Source organism: Telmatherina bonti (genome assembly GCF_933228915.1).
Source record: "Telmatherina bonti genome assembly, chromosome: 23".
Taxonomy (NCBI): Eukaryota; Metazoa; Chordata; class Actinopteri; order Atheriniformes; family Telmatherinidae; genus Telmatherina; species Telmatherina bonti.
This window is the reverse complement of record NC_136632.1, coordinates 18,607,568-18,633,105: the sequence shown is the minus strand read 5'-3', so window position 1 is coordinate 18,633,105 and position 25,538 is coordinate 18,607,568. Positions and strand designations below refer to the sequence as shown.

At 40.1% G+C, this 25,538-nt stretch overlaps 1 protein-coding gene across 1 annotated transcript in view; it reads right to left on the bottom strand.

Annotated features, from left to right (window-relative positions):
* Window positions 1-20,893, bottom strand: part of arid2 (AT-rich interactive domain 2) — a 31,786-nt gene extending 10,893 nt beyond the window's left edge. The window contains exons 1-11 of the mRNA XM_079263571.1: window positions 20,494-20,893; window positions 20,277-20,370; window positions 19,281-19,378; window positions 10,640-10,773; window positions 5,800-6,018; window positions 5,582-5,649; window positions 4,596-4,665; window positions 2,453-2,703; window positions 849-945; window positions 549-758; window positions 228-392 (exon numbers count right to left, since the gene is read on the bottom strand). Of these exons, the coding sequence (XP_079119697.1) occupies window positions 228-392; window positions 549-758; window positions 849-945; window positions 2,453-2,703; window positions 4,596-4,665; window positions 5,582-5,649; window positions 5,800-6,018; window positions 10,640-10,773; window positions 19,281-19,378; window positions 20,277-20,370; window positions 20,494-20,585 (1,498 nt within the window). The 5' untranslated portion in view covers window positions 20,586-20,893. The remainder of the gene's footprint in view (window positions 1-227; window positions 393-548; window positions 759-848; window positions 946-2,452; window positions 2,704-4,595; window positions 4,666-5,581; window positions 5,650-5,799; window positions 6,019-10,639; window positions 10,774-19,280; window positions 19,379-20,276; window positions 20,371-20,493) is intronic.
* Window positions 20,894-25,538: the final 4,645 nt, after the last annotated feature.

The window sequence follows — 25,538 nt, the reverse complement described above, 5'->3', positions numbered from 1 at the left end:
CATAAACTCCGTTCATCTTGCCGCTTTGGTTATGATGAGCATGGCAACAGCTGTGTAAGCTACAATGTTTAGAAAATAGATTTTCTTGAACGATAAAGATGTTGATAAAATCCAAGCACATTCATGAATCACTTTGTTCAGTCTCAGAGCATTTCACTCTCAAATCAAAGTCATTTTCCTGTTTATATTGTATTATGTGTGAAGTCTGATGTGATTCAAACACTCACCCGGTGCTGACGCTCCCTGCACGGCTGCAGGAACCTGTTCTACCAGCTGCGGTCGAACCTCGGCTGCTTGGTCGGCATTAGCCTGATGCTCAATTAACCGCACTGCTGTCAGGGCGTCTGGTCCGAATGTATGAAGGTCTACTGATACTAATCGCACCAACAGGTCTGAACCCAGAGAGAGGGAGAGACAAAATAAACATCGATTAAAAAGAGGAGCAAAACTGAAGTAGCAGGTAAAAAAAAGGCTGATTCCTTTAGTAAAAAAAATATTCCACACAAGAAAACTTTCACCATTTGTTTCAAATAAACGTAGGTTAATACCTATGCTGTGATCAACAGAGGCAATCTTGCTGCAGGGAACCTCTCCTAGTTGGGCCAACAAGTATAGCACTTCCAACGAGGCCATAAGGAGCATGAGGTCAGGCAGGGTGAGGAGCATCATTACCTCCCTGTACGACTCCTGGTCCACATACTCACAGATGAGCACACCGTTGTCTTCTGCTTTGCTGAGGTTACCCAGGATCTCCATGGCTACAGGCATGAACACAGAAACCACTTAGTTATTTTCCTGTCGAAATGTTACAAAAGTAACTGAGTCCATCTGAAATCTAGAAAACCCACCTCTCATTTTGAGGAACCTGTCCCTGGACATCAAGCATTTGGTGATGGTGTGAAAGATCAGGTGCGTCGTCCGAAAGTCAACAGGATCCAGCTGGAGCTACAAGAGGTCATGCAAGATTTACACAACCATGCCATCATTCAGTAAACTATTTGACAACACTTGTTACATTTATCAGGAACAGAACTCAACAAAGTAAATACAACACAGAATATAATGTGCTCGGCAGCAAACATTAAGATCAGTAAGTGGAACAAATCCATCTCTCAGCTGCCCCTTCAGGAAGCATCTCTTCCTGCTGTTTATCCCTGCAGCATCTATGCACTTGGTTTGGCTGCACCAGTTCTGCACCTGCTGCAGGTTCTAGTTGGAAGGAACCTCCTCATCAGAGCAGTTCATCCTGAGACTACTGCTGAAACTAAATGACAGAAGAGAAATGCGACAAAGCCTGAGCAGAGAGTAAAAAAAAATAAATAAAAATAAATAGACTATATAAGCTGACATGATGCAGCAACTCTAAGTAAAATACTGCAGCTGGCTGCCACAAATCACTCACAAATTAGAATTAAAGGCAGTGAAACTTAAAGCTGCATCCTCCTTCACAGTTGGAATTCATTCAGACTGGGAAACACAGATTTGCCAGAAACACTTTATGTCCAGTGTGCTGAACAACAATCATCCAAAACATGGACTAGAAAGGATATTTAAGCACCTCCAACCTAATTTTTCTGTCAGCATTGAGAATAAAAACATGACAATGCTGCTTTTGACCTGCATCATGGACCGACTTCACTTACAGGCATCTAGGCTTTTGTTTGGGATTGCATTGTTTAATTTAGCAATGTAAAAGGGAATGCATATAAATATCATGATACTTAATCACACAAGTAGTTCCGTCAGTCATATTAAATGTGTTGCCATGTTCATTTCCATCTTTTTATGTTAATTTTTTGGGAAGCCACATTAATAAATTAAATGGAACATGGTGATATTATGCCTGAAAAAGCAACCATTTAATCAACAACCATCGCAGCTGTAAGTTGATCACTACTTAATTCTTCATATCTGGTTGAAAATTTTTGGACTTGAGTATAAATGTTATTCTAAAACGGACTGGAAGTGACACCATCTGCCCTCAGGAACCATACACACTGCTACAACTGGCTTTCTAAACACACCATGTTGTCTCAAATCAACATCACAAACTAGTGCTTTAACCATTAATCCATCAAATTGTGAGAGACTGAGCATAGCAGGGCGGAAGTTAGCTAACAGTACTGCCCCTTTAGCAAACCACAAGCCTGTCATCACATACTCCAAGTTGCTTATGTGCATTATGACTGGTGTTTTATTTGGCCATTGATGGTTTTAACCAGCAGCAGTTACAAAAACACTTAACCTACCGCAGAGTGGCTTTTAAACACATCAACAATAAATCTAAGAAAAGCTCCTTAAAACACAAGTCATACATACAGGGAGTAAGCTGCCAAGATGGAAATGCTCCATTGAGAGAAATTCTTCTTTTCAATATTATTCTAAATCTTAATAGCAGTTATGACTCCTTAACCACAACACCACACACCCACTTCCACGGAATCAGACCCACCTCAGCAGCCACGTTGCCCAACGTGTCGAGTCCAAGTTGTCGGAGTGAGATGAGGTTACAGTGGGCACAGAGCAAAAGGAAGCGCAGGCACGTTCGGTTGGCCGCCAGCAGCTTGACATTGGCCTCCTCAAAGGACAGGTTTCGCAGGATAACAGCAATCTGCAGCACCCGCTGGGCCTCCATGTCACTGATACCAGAGTTCCGCGGCGGGTGGAAGAGGCTCCGCCAGCGCTCTTCACACGACGTACCATCTGCAGAGTGAGCAGACGAGCAACTTTTTAAAGCTCCGCATAGATTAGAAGGTGTAGACTCGCACTGTTTGGTCTGATCTTTACCCGATCTGAAGATGATGTAAATGCGACCTCAGATATACAACAACACGACATATAATTCATTTAGCAAACAAACAGATTTAGGAGCCAATAACTTAAAGCAATTGTTTTCTGTATGTTGTTATCAGTCTGTCTCATTGTGGGAGTTAAAGCTGACTCTTTCTTTACAACCATTTTCTGTTTGCTGAAAAGCTCGTCTCACATATGGCACCAGAATACTGTAGTACACAGAGGTGATCATGGTGAGTCAGGTCCAACAGGTTCTTTGGCCATAAAAACAACCTCAAATCATATCCTTTCCACCACATTTATCAGTTGTCATGAGGATTTTGTAAAGATGTGTTGTGTGTGATTTTTTTTTTTTTTTTTTTTTAACCATAAGCAGCGCTGTGCATCTCTATTTTGGTCTTATCATCTCAATGGTTATATTTCCTGCTCGTCTTATGATGTGATGGGATAACAACGGCAAACCAAAGCTGTGCTCTCATGTTCTTTTCAGAGAGAAGAGGCTTTCGCCTAAAAACTCTCTGAACAAGCCATACTTGTGCGTTGATTTTCCAATAGTACCACCATGAATGTCAACATTCAAATGCTAACTGAGGTCCATATTGTTTGAGATGTAGCTTTTAGGTTCATCACATTTTCTTTGTGCATTGCACACTGGGGTAAACTTGGTGGGACGTTTACTACCAAAAAGATGAGAAAGATTCAAAGCAGTTGCCAATCTGTAAATAATCTCTGTCAATGAAGAATAGACTTAAAAATAACTGCGACTGGCAATATGATGCGATCACCATCTATAAGCTAATGTCTTTCCTCCTTGACATGTTAACACATCTGAAAGCTCCAGATCAGGAAACTGCAAACATCTGCTTTTATTGAGGGTAGCTCAAACTTAACAATGATCAATTTAATTACATCTTATTAACAGCACCGGGCTGCCACTTATCCTCTTCATCCTAAGTGAAGCAGTAAGGGTCTACTTTGTATACCTGCACAGTTTCCGCATTTTGGGTTATTGTTTTGAGATGAATAATGATAAAGTAATATCACAATTTAAACATAGAACTAAAAGAGTATACTTTTTCATGCAGCGAAAAAGTGAAGAGCATGAAAATGTAGAACACAATCTACACATTTTCCATGTCAAATCATCAATAAACACACTGTAGGCGCACATGGCTGTTTGCGCCCGTTTTCATGACTTCAACTTTTAAAGCCAAATAGGGCTAGGCAATATAACAATATTTATCCTTTGAACAATAGAAAATGTGTATCGTTTCATGAGGCTCTATCATTTAGGCCACGGTAAGATGCTCTACTGCAGTATTTTACGTCAAGATATGCTTTACGGCATGCACGCTGCAATATATAAACAAACATGGAGAAATGCGGTAGCAGACGTGTTTCAGAGCAGGATAATTAACTAAAAGATGCATGTGGTCATGCACTAAAAGATGGCCAGTCAACCAAAATCAATGAGCTTGTTCATAAAAGAGGGGAAATTTTTGTTGCATGGTTTGGATATAAAAATACCGACGTGGAACTGACAACAGACTAGCTCACAGTCCCAACAACGGACTCCGACACAACTAACTCATTTTATTCTCCTGCGCAGGAATAAGGATAAAGAATACAGAATAAATAAAAGAGTCAACGAGCAAAAACCGCAAAAGCAGCGTCAAGTAGTGGCGAAAGCGCTCATAATTAACTCCAGATGCAAAACGCTGCAACAGGCATTTACCCATGAAACGTCATACGGATGTGAAATTTTAGTCATATCGCCCTGCCCCAACGCCAAATATGTTTACCTTGTGTAAGGCTGCCCTTGTCCCAGATCAGCTCCCGAACTTCAGCATCCTCCACCACCTCTTTCCAGAACTGTAGAAAACAGAAGCTGTTAGCGATGAAATGAAAACATTTCACCACATTCAGCTGAAGGATGTTTACAAATAGATAAATAGCCTTTGGTGTCATTGCACTGTGGAGGTACAGCAAAATCAAGGGTGCTCACATGGAGCCAATTTGCACCACAAAATAAAACAAAACAGAGAAATAAAAATAAAAATAAAAAAAAAGATTTAAAAAAATCTAATAGTACACTATAATATAAACTGTGATAACTTATCCAATGACGTGATCAGTTGAATCCGTTTCGCCACAAATAAACTCAAAACAAAAACTAGTATGAGGGTAGGTTTCTAGTGAGTCGATCACAATCACTGGAGGGTATAAACTATAAGTACAGGTGTTAGAAAGTAAAAAAAAGAGCTGTTTAATAAATTCTTTGTGGAATCTTAACATGTTTCACTATTCTATTGGCGTAACTTGATCTGGAGGCTGACCTTCATCTGGATGAAGTGGCTGAAAACATTTTGATAAAGTTTTATTGACCGACGACCACCTCTGACCTACATAAGGCATGATAATGTCCTTCTGACTGAACATAAACTGAAAACTATAATGCATTACTTTTAAATCAGAATGCCAGTCTTATGAAAGCACCTTAAATTGACTGAGACTGAAGTGATTTGACCTCCACTTCATCTTAAAGATGCCTCTGAGAAAACTGCTCTGAGGCAAAGATTAACTGCTGTGTTTCTGCCAATTTTCCATCTTGGAAGAGCGACAGGGATGCTCCAGGGTTTAACAGTAAAAGCAGAGCAGAATATCTGGATATAAAAGACGAAAGCCAGAGGCATTTTCTGATTCTTTATTTTTTTTTAAAAATAAATTAAAAAAAAAAAAAGATATAAATATATAAATATAGATATAGATATATAGATATACACTTTACCCTGACAAAGTCCCGGGAGGTCTTCTCTTTCCAGTCTGTCCCAAACACCCCAGAGAAGCTGCCTAGAGCTGGAGGAAAAACATGGGAGACAGTTACTGGAGAGCGGCTAGATTTACTCAGCATTACTCCATCCTTGTTCTACGACTCACGCTTGAATAAATCATAAAGGATGGGTGCTAAGAGAAAAGAAGTATTCATGTGAAACAATGGGTACGTACAGTCATCGAAGACGCCAGCGTGGGCCAGCAGTAGCGTGACCAGTTTGGGGTCCTTGTCCAGCTGCATGGCGTGCTTGCTCTCGTTGGAAAGCAGAGTGCAAACATTAACAGCGAAGTCCACTTCGTTGGGTAGGCCCGAGAGGAGAGACAGCACCAGTTTGTTGTAGTCACACGGCTGAATGAAATCTGTAGATAGTCCATAGCTTTGGCGGAGATAGTCTGGGGGGGTGGGGGGGTGGGGGGAGGGGGGGGGGGGGGGGGGGGGGGGGAGAAAAAGCAGTAAGCATCTTAACTTGTTTGTAAGGAACAGAAAATGTTACAGACCTGGGGTTCTGGGCAAAGCCCAGTACAAAAATTAGTTTGATGAACCATCTTGTTGTCTGACTGAAGAACGCAAATCTTGACAATTCTTTAATGTATTTGATTGGCTCAGTTTCCATTAAAGGTTCTTCCTAATTAAAAAGCTACCAATCTGAAATCCTAGCTGTGTGGGAAAACTGCCATGTCGTTGATGTAATGAGTGAAAAGATCTCAAAGACAGATGATCCAGCAAGTGAAAGTGCAATTGATCTATAGACAAAGACATGAGATTTCTCCCTGTGCTGTTGCTTGATTTTCTGCAAATCAATCATTTGGTGTGCACAACTTGTCGTTTTTCTTCAGAGTGGGTATTTCAATTTGGTGCGGTCTCTGTTACTGTATGCTGCCGCTTCTGGAGGCTAATCATTACAGAGACTGGGGCCCCTGCTGAGTGTATTTGATTTCTACACTGAAAGGGTTTGCACAGGCAAATGTCATCTGGCTGAGCTTCTATTACAGCAGCAACAGCTCCATTCATAGGCTGACTGTCTGCACTTGTCCTCCAGCACCTGCAGAGAGGTGCAGAAGAATGATATACAACATTAAGTCCAAGAGATGAAGCCTGTAAGCAGGACGCATTCTTTGTGGTTGCAGTGACTTTCCTTAACATAACTGCACTTGAGAATTATTGAGGCATACCACTTTGTAGCAGAGGTGTTAAATCTTTAGACTTTTCTACTATCAGAAGGAAAAAACACTGAAGTAGTGAAAAGCCATCTAATGAAGAAAAGCTAATAAATAAAAAGCTTTACAGGCTGTAGCTAACCCTCCTGCACAGTATCAAATTTAAATACCCTGTAATGCAACTGTACAGAAATCTCCCTGATCTTAATAGCCCCTTTACTATTGATGAGCATGACCACACGCAACAGCTTACCAAACTGATCCAAAGCGGTTTAGAAAGCATCAAAAGACACTGATCTAGCATAATAAAAATGTTTAAAATGGCAGTTGTTTCACCACAACAGATCTAGTATTGATGCTAGCACCGAGAGTGACCTGAGTCTTTTGAAGGTTTCATTGCGAAACTATGATGGAGGGCTAATAAAGCAATAGTGGAAGGAAACACTTCAACTTCATACCATTTCTTTCCTGTTGCTTGTTGGTATGTATATTATGTGTAATCCATTATCCGTTACTTCCATTATCCTGACAGAACCTTTTTCAAATGAGATGTAATTGTGAATATAGATACAGGCTAATTATCAGGCATGTATCCATTTAAACACGATAAGCAAGCAATTAGAGGGGCATCATAAATCAGTACAAACACAAACCATCAAATGCTTTCAGCTGTAAAGCAGCTGTTTTGACATTTTCTTTACTACCCAAACAACCAAGACTGCAGCCGTGTTTGGGAGTCATTAGCTCTGCTAGCAGGGGGGCCTTGTCTGTTACAGAAGAGAGCTTGCGAACAAAAGAAAAAAAAAAAAAAAAGAGGAAAAAAAAAGGCTGCAGAGTCTAATCTAAACTGAGGTGAAGGGAAAACCAACAAGTGTGTCCTTCTTCCCCTCATCAATAACTGCTGTCAGGACAGTCAATTATCTCCAGGAGGAGCCAGGCTGTGGACACTACAACCCTGTGTGGCAAACAGAAAGCTGGTGCTAGCTGGTGTGTGAGCGCGCTCCGACCATGCAGAGATAAAGTTTGGCCTTGGGCTAGCTGTACTATAACATTAATTTGAAATACGATGTTACTCGGAGACTTCTTTGTTATTCTGACAGCAGCTGCACGTTTGGTTTTAGAAAATTATTTGTCAGTGCTTTGGGGTGTGGGAAACCTCTGAGGCAAAAATAAGAGATGATAAATCCACGTCATGGACAATAAATACATTCTTGATGGCCTTGGTTTAAACACAGCAGCAAGGTAAGAAATGAATTATAGAGTTGCTGTGTACAAAAGCTAGCTCAATAAACAGACTGATGAAGCCCGTACCTCAGACTTTCCTCTGCTACAATTCTGACCCAGACCCGTTTGATCACACACAGTTGTCTTTTTTGAATCCACATAGCTACTGATGGGACACTTTTCTTCCAGAGAGTGGTGTGTTTCTAAAAGTGAATTTGGGTTTCATGTAAGTCACAACACTGAACTGTAGGTTCAGTGTGAAGAAGTTACAACAACAGCAATGACTTGCAGCTGCCTGTTTACTTTCTTTAATCTAATTTTTATTTAAGAGAAAAGTATGTCCAGTGGAGCAGCTGACAGTGTTCTACATCATGTAGGCTAATCTAAAAAGGTTACGACAGTGGTGTGCTGTTAGAAAAGTACCAAAAACAACTTATACAATAAAAAAAAAAAAAAGACTAATCTACAGAAGAATGAAGTTATGTAGCATTAGAAATGTCTCAGCTAAGGCTGCTGCACTTGGGTTTAATAATGGGCAACATTGGGTAACATTTCTCTATTCTAAGATGCATCATTATATGGATATAAAGTTTTGTATAATTATACTTCAATCCAAAGTCCTATACCAATGCAACTCAAGAGCACAATGGATAGTTTACTTTCTAGACAAAAATAGGATGCAATCGTTACGGGTTACCTTTCCACTTCAGCAAACAGTCACACTGTCATGTGTAACTGCTGTAAAACGCCATATTTTATACAGCTCCAATATCATGCTAAGGTTACTGTGATGTGTTACGTGATATGGCAGAGCTCTGCAGGAAGCAGACATCTGGACACACTTATAAAGTCAGTGAAAATAAAGAAGTAGAAAAGATTCATATGGCCTAAATATGACTTTCAAATATCAAATACTGTAACAGAACAAATGTAATCAGCCAACAATTGACTAGATGCCATCAGCTTTGTGCTCCAAGTTTGCAGAAAGTGAATCATTGCATCTGTAGCTTCATCAACTAATGTTGTACAAATTCATTTGGTTGAAGACAACACCATGTTTCATCAGCCTCTGAAGAGTTGGAGCCGAAACATTTACACTTCTTTGTAGTTACAAGGCAAAATTTTTTTTTTTAGCCAAATACATGTCATGCCATCTAATCTAATCCAAACAGTGAAAGAAGTTAATTTCCTTAAATAAGCCATTTTCTGTCTACTTTTGCCATGTAAACAGAGGATTTATGTGTGTACATTGTGATATAAGCCACACAACTATTTCCAAAATGTGACCAAGCTAATTAATTATCGTAAAATATCTGTGTACCTGTAGACTCGGCATCAGTTTCATGTGAACACATCTGTTACATTTATAAAACTTGCCATGATAAAACTTGGCCTTTGGAGTGAAACTTCTGTAATTAATTATTCTTTTTAAGCATCATCTATTGCTTCTTTTTCTATATGCACAAAACCACTCTCATAGTTTTGTCCTGTGATCAATTAATTGCTAACTGTCTAACAAAAAGAAAATGCTAAAGTTTCTTGCTTCCACATTTGCAAGCACACACTAGTGCTGTCATATGTGCAAGTTTTTTTCCCCCTGGATTCAACTACTCAGTACCAGAGATGGGGTTAAATATAAACGCTAAGCTGCAAAACAAACATGGATTGTGTTAAACCCCAAAAAAGTAAATGAGGAATCGATTGAAAATTGAAGGTTATGAATGACAATGAGAAAAATGTTCCTTTTCTGTAGCCTGGCACGCCAGTCTGGAGTGCTCTATATATTCAATACAGAGTGACTCAGTCTGGAGTCCCTCCCCTTTACGGAGATATGCATCAGTCTTAAACAAGCCGGCCACTCTGATTGGTTGATCTGAGGTGACTCCACCACGTATCCTTCAAAACAACCTAATGGTGCACGGACGTAGCGGGAGTTAGTTTCTTTTTGCGAAAAATGCTGTTTGAAATTAGCCTGGCAAGCCAGACTCTCCCGCTGTACCTGCGTAAAGTCGCTCTATATTAAATATATTGAGCACTCCAGTCTGGCGTGCCAGGCTAGTACTGCACACCATGATTTTTTTTTCTCATCTGTTGCGTTCGCTCGACTGAACACTTCCGGACATTGTAGGCTGCCGCTTTACTGACGTCACGTCCGCCATTTTTCTGATTGGTTTACTCCGCACTTGTTTGCCCCGCCCTAGAAATCCATTGATGCGAGTGAGTGACCAGACTCTACGCTGGTACAGCAAGAAAGTCTGGCTTGCCAGGCTACCATTTCTGAGCAGTGAAGCTTGGAATAAGCTGTCTGATTCACCTTCATACTGAGCAGTCAGAAATAAAAAGCAACATTATAAATACAAAAGAGCTGAAGCACATTTCCATGTATAGACTTGTGAGCTGTCCAGTTTCCCATGCTTCACACACCCAGCTCTAATCAAGTCACGCTTGGCTGTAATCACATCTGCATGAGGATTAAGTACTCCAGTTTGCCAAGAGACAGCAAGCCTGAGACGAGATGAACTTTAGAGAGAAGGCAAGAAACGGAGCGAGACTAAATCTGCCAACAGAAATCAAACCCGTGCACCCGATACAGATGTGACCCAGACAGAAGCACACAGTCATCTCTGCCTACCTGATACAACGTGTTGCTGGTAGTTGTAAGAGCTGGGAATTGCACCGACTGGAAGAGAGGCTTTGGGGTTCCCCGGCTGCGCTTCTTCATCATCCTCTCCAAAGTGGTGGACTTTCTCATACTTCTCCAAGTATCTGTGGGGAGGGAAACACAAACAAATAGGGAAAATGTTGAGCCGAGAAATGCTTGCTGAGCATTTCTGCACTGTGTTGCTTACAAGACTTAAAATAAGCTTTCACTTTTCCGAATATAGTGCTATGGATGAGATGTTGTACATAATTATTTGCTCCTACAGCTTTTAATATCCTAGACATGCATAAACTAAGGGAGCCAGCCAGCAGAAGAGTCTCTCAAAAGCAAGAAGCAAAAACCCCACTCACTTGATATTCCAACTCCCCAGATCAATAACAACATCTCTGCCAATTATAATACTGTACAAGACAAACTCATTGTTGATTTAACGAAACAAATATAATTATCAGTTATGGTTTCTGCTCAGCATGTGTGCACCTGCTAAAACAAGAACCCAAAACCCCTTTTCCAGCAGTAGTAGTCTGTTTACTCTCAGAGTTCAATGTTTTCTTCTAACCACCACAGCCTCCTGGGGGCAAAGCTGAATACACAGCAGTGTGATGGGAGGACATTCCATTGTGCAGACAACGCCTTTTGATAATCATGACTTCCTCAAATAATTAGGGTGTTTTGGTTTTGTTTTTTTTTTTTAAACCCCTCAGAATTCTTTATCCATATTTTCCGAGGGAAAGCTACTGAGGAAGTTCAGCGTTCTTATGTAAAATTTCTGAGTACACCTGGGTGTTATATTCTGACTGATGCTAATTAGGGCTGTGACGGTGTGCTTTTGTCGTGATTCAATTAGATTCCGATTTTTTGGGTGCCAATTTGATTTAAATTGCGATTCTCACAATTCTTTGATATTGCTTTTTTTTTCTTTTTAGATTAAAAACAAAATAAATATACAAATTTTTTTTGCTCATTTTTCTCGATTTCAATTAGGAAAAAAACAACACAGTAGTCAGACCATCATTCTGCTGCTATAATGCCCAAGAAGACAAGTTAAAAGATCAATAAAAACAATAAAAATGACAATTTTATAACGAAATATTAAAAAAAACAAAAAACACGATATTTGATTTTGCAATTTGATTTTCCCACCCCAATGTTAATATATGGCACAACTTCGGATGAACCATGACTAGAGCTGAGTCATTCACACAGGCCTGAAACCCAACTTCACACTTTCCCACTGCTCTCAAAATGCCAGGTGTTGGCTGTTTCCTTCACAAGTGTAAAGAAGGTTCATGTTAGAAGGTGATGAGGATTCATGAACTGTTGACACTTTGCAACCACAAAAAGAGAAGCACTTTTTTTTTTTTTTAATCTTTATGCATTAGGGAGTCATTCTTACTCACACTATCTTTGAACTTTGAAAAACACACTTTGTCCAGTAACATGCACTTTATTTTAAAATCAGAGAAAGCTCCGGTTCTCAAAGGTCGCAATCCTGCAAGTTTTCCATGAATCCCTGTTATAACACACCTGACTCAAATTAATCAGTCATTTGGACACCCCTGTCCTACAGGTTTTGACTACTTGGGGTTCTATGTCACCCCAAAGGTCAATCCTCATTACTTTAGCTTTCCTGTTCTGCCTGTTCTACCAGAACAGGTGGAACAATAAAGAAAACAAAAACAGAAAAAAGTATTCTAAAAAACCTGCTTATATTAAGCAGTCCTGACAACTCTGAAGAACAGCAGCAATGTCTGCTGCAAGTTAACCTAAAACCACCAGTAAGATGTGACAGCACAACCACAATGTTTATAGGTCCAAACAAGGTCTGTACACTCCACATCGCTTCATTTAATAATTGTTCACTGCAAATATGTCCTTACTCTGGGTTAACAGAAAAGATCACAGAAGCAAGCCCAGTTAACATACATCTTGTAGAGCACAGCCTCTTTTCCAGATATACTAGACAATACTTTATTTTGCAGCATTAAAGAATATTTAAGGGGCTCCACTTTTGCTATTTTCATATTTTTCTGCATATTAATTTTTTACAAGTTTTACTTACTGCTAAACTGTGATAACGTGCCTCATCTTGGTGGAAGAAAATATCTGACCTACTCTATAAACTTAGAGATGACGCTGCCTTCTTATTCTTTTGCATGTTTGGCATTAATTACAGGAGAAGTCTGCCTAAAATTGAACTGAACAGATTTAGCATTTCTGTAGATATGCCTATTTAGATTATGACTAAAAATCATGCTAAAAACTGTCACTTTTAGCACCAAGCGGTTATGCATTCACAGACTCTTCAGAAAGCAAGAGATAAGCTAAACAACTGTTTGACACGGGACTGATGGTTACAAATGCACAGAGCAAAAGATTTGTTTAATTAAAAAAATTTTTTTTTTAAAAAACCTTCAACCCAAGAGCAGCAATAATAATAATAAAAAAAACATTAACTTTAAACTTAACACACACAGAAAAAAACTACTTTCTTTAAAGAATATGCAGTTGCAGACTTTCTGAGATTTGACAAACAACTGATAGTAATGTGGTAAAATGTCACTGACAAACACAAATAGGCTCAAAATACCTCAGTAGCAGCAGTGGTGGCAGTTGTGGTGTGGCCAGCCTGTGTGGCCGTGACTCACTCAGCGAGTGCCTGTTTCTGAATCAGACCCTGCTTGTTCATCGTAGCTGAGGTAATCCCCCGTTTTCTAGCTGCCGGTTGACACGCCGGACTATAAATACACGCTTCCTTCACTTGTAGAGAAGGAGGGAGCTGGTAAGGAAGGAACGGAGGGAGGGAGGGAGGGAGCGATAGGCCCAACTGCAGCGTCAACCGCTGTCTGGGCATAAATGAGATAAAGGCTGGTGGGTGGGGGTGAGGGGATGGATGAGGGGGAGAATTGAGTGCAGCTGCATGTGCCAGCGCTTCCCCTTTTTCTTTTTTTTTTTTTCCCCTCTTCACATGCATGATAAGAGGAACATCGGTTTCGTTCTTCTGAAGTAGTAAGCCACCATCAGAAACCACTGCTGTTTGCATGAATTTCACTACAACCGTTTCAGGGAGTGCATCTTTCATCACCGCCAGTTCTAAGCCTGCTCCCTCCAAATAATACAGCAAAGCCAAAGCTTGTCAAGCGATGAGTTGACACGCTGCTGCAAACTGCCGCCAGCATTATTTATGGACATCTGGATCACACTATAGGGGATACTTCTGACTTCGATTCCTCTCAGCTGCCCAAATGCCCCTTCAGTGAGTTTGTGTGTGGGAGTTGGTTGCCCCCTGCTGGACATGGACGCAGACATGCAAATACACCCCCACTGGCAAATTCTGCACATAAATGTTTACTGAGATTTAACTGTGGTGGCTGGCTATTACATGCTGATGGGGTGTGTGGGGGGTGTTACTTTGTCAATAATCACAGGAGTGTTTAAAAGGATGCCACTGAGTCAAAACAGAAGATGCCAGCCTGGTTGGAGCAACATGACAGTACAAACCATTTGCTTCACTTCAAATTCCTACAAACACAGTAAAGGGTGAAAAGATCGAGAGTGACTTCAAATAAAGCTGACAATAATGAGTGAAATTCCTGAAGAAGCGTTTTTGTTTTGTTTTTTTAATCAAATACAACTAATTCAGAGCAACTGAAATTTTTAATTTTTATTGAAATGAGTACTTGAACTTGAATACTTAACAGTGAAGAACCTACTGGACCCTTTCATTTTAAAAAAAAAAAAAAAAAAAAGGACTACTTTTCGTGTTTTCCTAAGACTTTTTTTTCCAACCTTTTTGGAATATGTCATGGGGTTGAGAAAAAGTGGAGGGAGAAAATTAGGAAGGACTTGGGAAAAGACAACTGCAACCACACTGACAAAGTTGTGAAATAACACATGTTCAATCGATACTTTACATGATGGACTTTAGATACTTGTGCTGCCTTGTCACATCATTATATGTGGATGATTTATTACATTATTATAAGTCAAGGCATAAAATATTAAGATAGAAGCTTGTAATTAACAAAGTAAAAAAAAAAAAAAAAGACACAAAAGTGAAGCATGTTAGTGGCCGCTCACCCCGTTGTCCTCATGTTTTTCCTCAGGTTGTAAAACCTGAAACATAACTGAGCACTGTTTAAAAGTTGTGGTTGGACGGAGCTGCCCTTTCTTTAAGGATGCTACAGCGAGAAAATGAACGAAGGACTTATTCTTCTTTTCTAAGAGTTTAATGAATACAAACAGGTCTCATCATGGCTGCACCTCAAATACTTCCAGAACATTTAATTCCGGTCAGAACATTCCTAATCCAGAAAAAAGGAAAGAAATTTGACCGGACCCTGGTTTGGCCTTCAATGCCAGACATTACATGAAAACATGTATTTTTATAAAAAGGTAAAAGTAAGCTGTGTTTACTCTTGCAGCTCTGTGTGAAGTGCCCTCATTAGAATTAAACATAAGCACTCAGACTCACATCAATGCCAACTGGAGCCAGAAACAATGAATACCTACAGCAGGTTACCCGCAAAAAAGACGCTTTTTATTTTTTGGACAAAGAAAAAAAAAAAAGGGAGCAGGAAATACAAAAGACTTAACAATAAAATTTTGTTAAAGACGGGAAAAAAAGCTTAATTTGTTTTCCTTTTTCTTCTCTTCTTTTCTGAGTGATAAAGTAAAGGAAATCAAAGGAATCTTGCTCAAATTCAGTTTTATTCCAAGCCCTTTCTGTGGTGAGTGCCAACACTAGCAAGCCAGTTATCCTCTGATCTGACACTTGTACTCATACTGGTTATTAAACAGGGCTTTGTTTAGCAGAAGCATCTGGTGCCAACAGTCTAGAAAAGCAGCCTTTTTTTTTTTTCTTTTTAATTCCAACAGGTAGGATAACAGCTCTGCAAAAGTCTTACTAATTGCAGACAAGGAACTGTGTTTTAATCTCCGAGCATTTATGAAGGATTAAATACTTTTGTGAGGAATTAGAAAAAAAAACCTCATCCTTTTGGGTGAGTACTGAATAACTTCTGGCACCGTTTGTACAATGTCCCCATTGGTGTTTTCCAACATTAAGCCGTTGGTTTCCTACCTGAAGACTCCTTATCAGAACAGATAAAATACACAGAACAAACTCTTGTTAGGCGTAAAATCCACACCAAATAGATTCTTCTTAAGAGCTACAGCAAAAACGGCACCAGTCGCACACACCATGTATACCATACATTCATTTAGTGCTGAAGTCAGATTGTAGTGCCACTGTTCACCCATCTGCTTGTTAGCAAGGAAGCTGAGTGAAGAAGATTAGGCTATCAGCGATGGCCCATACTGCTGAAGGGCAGGTCAAATTACAGACAGACAAAAAACACAAACTCTTAAAAGCCTTTAGATGACATCTGCGATAACAAGTTTGCTTTACTGCTCTTTCTTTGCTAAACAACTCTATTATTCTTTATAAGAGGGAAGGAAGAGACACTCTCTCCATGACTGGTGGTCAAATGGGCATTACTGAGGCCTGAGTGTTGGCTCAGACGAGGCAGTGGAATAAAAATACAGCTAATGTAAGCCAGATCAAAGGCCACTTCGTCCAGATGTTCCAGACAAGCAGGAGAATCTGCTGGCCAGTGCGGGAAGCAGAGATGGACTGACACACTGCGATGGAGTGTGAAAATTAAAACCTGCTAAACAAAAAGCCAGTCGACCGTTTCTTTGCTGTGATGCTGCACAAAATATTCAGCATTTCGTTTTCTCTTTCTCTATATTACCTCACCTCCAACAGAAAGTCAAGACCTGACATTGCAATCGACATTAACCACATGCTAAAGCACTCTTAACTTTGCGTTACGGCATAAACAGATGAGTACACTGCAGGTTCCTGTGTGCTTCCCACTCAGAGGTTTACCTCTGTTTCAACTTAGAAAAAAGGCAGACAATTGTTTCACACTTTTTCCAAGAAAAATAACATTAATTTAAACTCACTTGTAACAACTTTTGAGCCTTGAAAATACAGGATAATTTTGTAATACTCACATGACTGCATGACTGGCTAATAGCTGGGGTCATGAGAATTTGAGGCCCTAAAATTGGGCTCACAATCCAGAAACACAAAACTCACCAGAATGAGGTAAGGAGAGGAGCCATATTACAACGTTAAAACATCCAAACATATTAAATGATATGACGAAACATGCAAGTCTGGCTGCACCTGCACACACTAAGTGCTTCAAAGCAGCGCAATCATTTTCTGTAAAGGAAGCAGCTTACTAGACTCTAAAAAGGATTCTTGCTCATTGTTGCACACTTTAATCTATACTTGAAGGTTAAGCTGAATACATAACTTGTTGATAAAGCTGTAATCCAATCTATAATTTCCCATTTCTACCAAATGCTGATAAATGAAAATACCCACAACACATTGCTGATGAACCACTGAACTCCACATGAAGAGAAACAAACAGCATTTTCCCTATTAATAACACTGCAGAGTAATAACAGAGTTTTATGTGTGGACTAATTTCATCAAGACAAAACCCACACAAATCTAACTTGCACAGGCCTGACTTTCTCCAAACGGGAGATGCAGCAATGAGGGCAATCAGAGGTTACACCAGGGTATCAGTCACCTGACTTGCAACAAGCTACAATTTGGAAAAGAAGTAAAGCAACACTGAGGGTTGTATTTCAACAGAGTTTTCATTCATTCTCACATTACAGAACAAGATGGATAAACTGGAGAGGATTTTAGATAGTCATGCTTATGAAGAAGACCAAAAAAACAATCCAAATTCCAACAGTGTGCTGAGTTTGTTAGTCAACACAGATTCTGTTCCAGGATCTGTCATCCTGAGGAGTTGAAATCGTATCAGCGCTGGTGGTAGAACTGATGTTGAAGCATCAACAAGTTGAAAATAAGCCTGAAAACTGTTTCTGGCAAGACCACACACTTATTACCGAGCGGCATTCCGATATCAAGTAGACAGCAGCAGGAACTGGCACTGAACTTCAGCTCCGCATTACTCTGCTGAGTGGGAAGTGCTGATCGGGGAGTCCAGCATCACGTTTATCGTTTTCATTCAGACCTGAGGACTGCAGGCGGTCACTTGTGTGATCCCAGCAAAGACAGCACATGCTTAACTCCTATCTGAATGTCAGTCGACATTGTTGCATGTGTATGTTACTGTAGCTGCTGTTTTATTTTGTTTTGTTGGTTTTTTTTTTTTAAGTGAAGCTTTAAAAAAAAAAAAACCCCAGGCAGGGGGAGGTTACAGGTGGTCATTCAACTGGATAATCAGGGTTAACCAATGTTAGCAAACATCCACCCAGCTCAAGTGTCCTGAAGTCACACGCTGAATCCAACTCTCTCCACTGAGTACAAATAAACTGTACCTGCTCATGACCTCTGACCTCTACAGGTGTGAGCAACGGTAAGATTTCTTCCACAGTCACTAAAAATATTCAGCCACTTTTATTTAGCAAAACCAGAGGGTAAATGAATATGTGATTATAAATCTCACTCTGTCAGTAAGAAGAGCAGCATAAGGGAGGTGAGAATAGTCTCTATATTATCAGTGTTAGTTGTTGCAAGACAAGTCTAGATGGCTACTGCCCCTGATATCCCTACACCAAGCTGCCACAGATAAACACCACAAAGTAGCTCAAAAGGCAGCCACGACACAAGCGGGGGAATTAAGCATGCCAGGGCTCATCTTCCTTCCCAACACAGAGTATTTCATTGGTAACAATTGCAACAGAGTAAAAGGTTTAGCAGCCCAATGATAATTGTTCTGCTAAAACTACCTGGTGGACAACAAATATCTTATGAGTGCTTCAGTAAACCTGCAAGAATATGAATGATATCTGAGCAACAGACCATATGTGGGTATTGTAACTAAATATTTTGTAGGTTTAAAGTGTTTTCCATTCCATATTTCCAGTGAGATTTGACTTCAGGATGTAAGAAGTTGCTTCCGTGCAGCTATTCCCGAGGACCACCTGAACCCCTGCAGACCTCCGAGCCTCAATGGCCATGTAGTTACTAACCAAATAAGCCCCTAGTAACCTGGAACATGCTTTAAAAGCCAGTTTGTTGGCAACATGAGCATAATAAGCTTCCTGTAAAATAAAAATGAAAAGGCTACAGGCTTTTTTTTTCTACACAGGTGCAATCCAAGGCAGGCAGGTGCTAGTGATAGAGACAATTGTAGTAGGAGTTTGAGTGTTTGGGTATAGGAGGAGCAGAAGCTTAACCAAAAAAAACCACACATGCCAGTTGTTTGGGGGGGTTGGCAGCATTCACAAAAGACTACAATCATTGGCAGCTGACTGTGTCAAGACTGGGCAGCTTGGATAAAACACAAGTCAGAGCACAGACAGCTCCTAAACCAAAAGATTAATGATCAAAAACAAGAAAACCATCCCCTAATATGTTATCCAACATTGTGTCTCAAAACTTAAATCCTTGATTTCTTCTCCCATTTCGCCTTAGGAATATAAAAGTAGTAGTGGAAACTCCAAGCAGAAGGGAACAGTAAGGCTCGATCCTGCTGACTGCATCTGAATATTTGTAAACACTTCCCACATGCTACCTGAGAGCAGAGATCTGCATGGCCGTGTCACTTACCGCAGGTAGTACTGTTTTAAAGCGAATGCAGCATTGGAGCAACTCCTTGGAAAGTTAAACTCCTCTGCAAGTTCAATCCATTGGTTTTTGTCCGAGACCTAAAAGACAGAGGAGGTGGTTAGAAAAATACCGGCAACTACTAACATGCAGTGCTACAGGTCCCCCCCCCCCCCCCCCCCCCCCCCCACCTTCAATATCAATCACTAATCAATAACTTTCTCAAACTAAAATTAAAAATATGCTAAACTAAAACTTCCCTGGCTAAACGCTCGTTTCAGTCACGTCTTTTTGTATCAAATATGTTTATTTACTGCATTTACTTAGAATTTGACACATTAGTACAACAGCCTGGCTCCATTTAGGACATTATGGTTACAGTTTAGGCTAGTTAGCGCCAGAGCTAACGAGCTAACTTGACTTTTCCCGTTTAAACGTTAAAACCTCACGAGACCGAACTACAGCCAACTGTCTCCATCCGAGTACAAACACATTCGCTCGCGCCGAACCCGTTTGGTTTCGGAGAAAGTGTCGGCAGCGTTTTACTGTATCCACTACATGGGCCTGTGAGGCCTACATTTCATGTTCAGCCATGAAGCCGAAGGAAGATGGCTATGGCGAGAAGGAAAATTCAAGCTTCACCCTGGCTGAAAACTGCCGGTAAAAGCCCGAGCGACGCGCTGTGTCCTACGCGGTGCTCCCCGAAGCCAGGCTCCGTGCCGATAATCGATGTTAAACGTGCCCGCTAATTTTGAGTCGCTCAAACTGCACTCTGACTCCGAGCGGCTGGACTCTCAATTCAAACCACACAACAACACAAGCCACCACATTGCATAGAGATGCATGGCAAACTAGCGCAAGGCCAACACCGACCCACTAATGTCTTTCTGGAGGGGGTTTCACTTGTCCCGGGTTATCCGTACGGAGTTGTAGAGTGGTACAGCGAGGAGTCCACAGACAGCAGAGTGTGGAGAAATAACACTTTTGGTTCCCACTCACCTTAGCAAATCCTCCTAAAGAGACGACTCTGATATAGAGAGCATTCAGATCCAGCTCTTTCCCACCCACGATAGGAATCTTCTTGAAAGGCGATCTGTTGGAATAACACAAGAAATAAATGCACACATGTTAAAATTACACTTTCGGCTAACTCGCTGCCACATGCAATGAAGATTTAAAGTTATATTTCTTGGTAATAAAGATTCCCCAATCTCACCCTCTGCTTTGGTGAAATTGCCGCAGCTCGTCCAGGAAAGCCTGTCCTTTCCTTCGCTGATCTAGTAGATTTTTCCCCGTCGAATTTGCCATTGTTTTTGCATGCAAAAACGATTAAACCCCACTTCAGTCGCTTCCTAAGACACCAAGGATCCCATACTCCGCCGGCGCTCAGTCATTCGCCAAGCTGAGTGTTTAAAAAGTTAAAGAAATAGCTGATAGCAAGAAGAGCGGCAGCTCGCTAATAAAGACTGATGCACACAGAAAGCAAGCCCGATACAAGCCCGGACTAAGTTCCAACGAACAGTCACAAATACGACCGATTTACCGGTAGATTAGAAACGCCATGGCTGAAGGTGTTGAATTAATGCTTTTGGTCGCGGCTGTATTCGTTTGGAGTGGTTTGACAGTGTGTTACGGACGCAGCTCCGAGGCTATCGCGCACACTGTAGAGCGGCAGAGGGATCCAGTTCTCAGACAAAAAGATGTGAAGGCCGCGGAGCCCGACCTGCCATGCGTGCAGCGCCCTCTGCGGCCACTGTCGGCACTGCGCTGTCCAGGCCAGAGCGACTGCTGGAACAATAGAGACTGTTTTCATTTTTAGGGACCGTCTGACAACTCCTCTCTCCGTTTGGAAAACGGGTCAGAAGGTTCTTGGAAGTGTCCCGTGGGGGAGGGTATAAAACTAATTAACGTAGGTCCTTTACTACCCAAATATGACAAGCAAATGGACAACACATAGTTATAATGGTAAAAAAATTTTCAAGCTGATAAACCCTAATTTATTACTTATAAGTCACTTCAAAACGAATCCTTTACTGATTTTATTCCAGCAGCATAAATCCAGAATCCCCCCTAAAAATAACACACAAGGAAATATTTTTTGCCTATACAATTATTTCCGTTGAACATTCAATTTCAAACAAAATCAAATAAATGTTTTAATTTTTTATTATGTCTTTTGTTACCTGTGCCTGAATATTTTCTTTTAATGTATACCGTTATGTCACATACAACCGCTTTTTACTTTAATAGTTTTACATTCCCGAGCATTTTCGTTGAAATCATACACAGTGACAATGTTCGACAAAGTGTGCTTGGTCAACTTTTTTTTTCATTTGGTCTAAGAGCAATCTGTTGCTGGGGAGTTGTAAGCGGCTGCGGTAAGCTGCCACTATCCCTTGCTGACCACTTCAAAACGACTTTATCTCACGGGATGGTAGAAAATTACTCCTGATCCCTTTTCCTTGCAACTGCCAAGCGGATATCTTCTTGATGGGGTTACATTCAACCATTACACGTACCCCTTTGCTCAATGAAAAACCTGTCACAAAATGGCGGAGACGTACGTTAGCAGACCCCATTTTGAGGAATTGACACCAGACAACGGAAAAAAAAGTCCGTGTCCCCGCGCGTGATATTAAAAAACGGCCGTTTTTTTGCAAGCAAACCGTGGAATACCGGAGTTCACCTCGCGCCGCCTGTTTGGACTCCCCACCCGTCAACAGAATTCTGGGCTAACGTGTCACTCGCGGGCTAGCTTGTTAGCTTAGCACGCGTTAGCAGATAAAAAAAAAAACTACAAAGCTGCGCTTAGGTGTTTGTGTTAATCCTATTACTCAAACATTTCGGGCCAACTTCAGATGTTTCGATTCGCGTTAATAGCAAAAACACTCGCTGTTTGTTCTTTATTAAATTAACTTTGAAACGCATAGTTTGACGCCTTTTGCTTTGTTATCCTACTAATTCATCTCTGCTAACATCGCGGGGAACAAGGTTATCTCACAAATGTATAGTTTAGAAGTTCACCAAGTTATATTTTAACTATCCACCATCAAACCCCGAATAATTGTTTTAAGGGGTTTGTTAAACTTATGAGATTTACCAATTTGTAGTATTGTGGCCGAGTGTTGTAGCTAATGGGCTAGCTGCATTTAATTCATTTCCTTCACTTAAACTAATTATGCGTTTAATCGTCAACAGTTCTTTTTCCAAATTGAGCTATTACGATTTAATTCATTTTCTATGTCGATTTTTTCTTATGAACCTATTAGATTCTTATTAGCGATGCTATTTTATATAGCAACGCTAAGAGGGTGTCTGCCGTATAACAGCATTTATGCTCAAATTTCTCCACAACCTGCAGGTTCTTGTACTAAGCAAAATATTAAGAGTTAATACATATTAATTGTGGAAATCGACAAGAATGGCTTATAAATAAATCAAATAAAATACTTTAAGATGTTATGGACAAAGAAGAAAAACCGAACAGGTCACATATCCACACAAGTCAGCGACATGAAATTCACATGTAGGTTAAAAATACATCACTTTTATCGTGGGGAGCAGTTCTCCAAGATTTAAGTAGTTTTGCAGCTTATTCATTAGTCAGCATTTGGCATCTGATACCAGTATTGCATAATGAAACATCAAATACCATTGCTTTAGTGGGGAATAACATGATGTAATTTCTGTTGTAGACCAACTGTGGACACATCTTTAAGTGGCTTTGGAGATATTTAAATAAGGTGTTTTTTTTTTTAAATTGTACTTGGTCTTTCAAGAGTTTTAAAACAAGAGTTTTTAAATATCCAAACATATACATGTATGTGTATATATATATATATATATATATATATATATATATATATATATATATGTGTGTGTGTGTGTGTGTATAGACAGGGAGAGATATGTTATATATTAATATACATACATACACACACACATACATATATATATATGTATGTGTGTGTGTATAGACAGGGAGAGATATGTTATATATTAATATACATACATACACACACACATACATATATATATATATATATATATATATATACATATGAAAGAATCTAATTCTATATAAAAACATTAAATAACCAGCCTAAAACAGGTGAGAGAGAAATAATTTTACAAACTTAATGAGAACTACATGAGATTAATATGATTAATATATGTGCATTTACTATTACTTTAATGTGTAACAATAAAGTGATATTATGATTGGTAAGGAACTTGAGACATTGTCCATCCATTTCCACTGCTGTTTTTCAGAGGTGATTAATGATGTACAGTTTCTTCTGCAGTCACTGATGCCATCATCATAGAGGTCCTCATTTATTATGACAGTCAGGCCTCTAGTGGCATATGGTACCAGTGGGACCAGTAAGTCCAAGCTGCTCCCAAGCACCCGAACAAAAGACCCCAGTGGGACGTTAACTGCATGTAACTTCCTTACACCTCCATGCTGCCTGCCTCCACGCCCTTGCTTTCCTTTCTTTGAAGCCTTATGGAGGGATTTGGTGGAAGAGGGCTCCATCTTCTGGCTGACAGACACCAAGTTTAAACGATTATATGGATTCACCTCATTGCATTAGGAACATATTATACTGCAGGGATCAGTTGAGAGATTTTAAACTTGATACAGTCGCAGTTGGAGCATGATGCATGCTGGGTAATTAGGGGAGGGTGCAGTTGGTGGCTGTGAGTAATACTAATACAGTTGGTGTTGTCATTTGGGAGTTTCTTTCTGCTGTAAATTGAACAGTAAATACCTGAAGTATGATTTAAATATAATTTGTACTCTGAGTCTGTTTACATTTATAAGGGGAAAGAAAAAGATTAATCCTCCTGTCTTATGAAAATGCTTACCAGTTCATGATCCAGTTACAGTTACACCTCGTACTTCTCAATCCTGGTCCTCAGGACCAACTGCTTTCTATGATTTACATGTTTGTGCACTTTAACACACCTGGATTATATTACTAGTTAAATAATTTATTTGGAAAGAATTTATGGAATTAAAGTTATCTGAATCAGCTCTGTGTTGGAGTTGGGGCACACCACTGGTAAGAAACTATCACAACTGTAATTTCTGCAGCTTTTCTTACATTTGAATTAATTGGAGCTACAGGTTTGCATTTAAGTTCAGATGGCAAATCTAGGTGTAGAAAACGTTTTTATTATTTTTTTAATGGTATGATTCAGGCATGCATAACGCAAACTTTGTGTATTTTACGCCCCACGATTGCTACCTACTATCACCACTAGGTGGCAGCAATGTTTCAATTTCTGTAGTCTGACAGTTGCAATATTGTGTAAAAGTGTTGATTTACTCTTAATTAGGCCCGAGCACCTTGGCGGTGCGAAGGCCGATTGTATTTGCAGCGTTTATTATTATTATTATTATTATTATTATTATCCTAATAAATGAATTGCTTTTTTGGAGGCCTGAACATGCTCAAAAACTCACCATATTTTGCGTACCCCCCCAAGGGAATGTGAAAAATTTGATATTTTAAGGTGCTCAAAACTGGCGAAGCTGAACGAGAGCGCCACCTATTTTAGGTGCCCCGCCACTGCATACCGTTAATCTTTATGAAAATTCATACACATGATCTACATGACAGGACAAACAAAAAATCCTCTTGACATCATGATGAAAGGTCAACAGGAAGGCGGCCATTTAAGGTCAAATTCAATATTTTGGCGTTTTAGCACCTCGCATTTTAACGAACTCGTCCTAGAGCTTTTATCCCACTGAGCCACAAATTCCTCAGGATGTTCAGGAGGCATGTGTGATTAAATGTTGTGTTATTTCTTCTAATAGGAGACTTAGTTTACGAGGGGCGGGGCCTCAAAATTTGATGTCTCGCCATGAAAAATTAAACGGATATAACTCCCACATAAAGCAACATTTCTGCACCAAATTTGCCATGATGGCAGTCCCCTCCTACAGAGTTCTATATGTCAATATTTTGATTATGAAATAGCCACGCCCCCTGGAGGTCAAAAGTGTTGTTTTTTGCTCACACACCCATAACTCTGGCTTGGTGGACACTACATGGCCCAAATTGACTCAGGCATCACAAAACATGTTGGTGAAAGGATCTGGTATAGGACGTTGCTCTACGCTGCACGACGTGCCCGTGACGCCATGGCGAAGTTCCATGCGGCGGCGTGACATCATAAATCACTATAAAATTGTCAATTTTGATCTGATCACCTTAAAACTTATAGGGATTAATAAGGGATCAGTCCTGA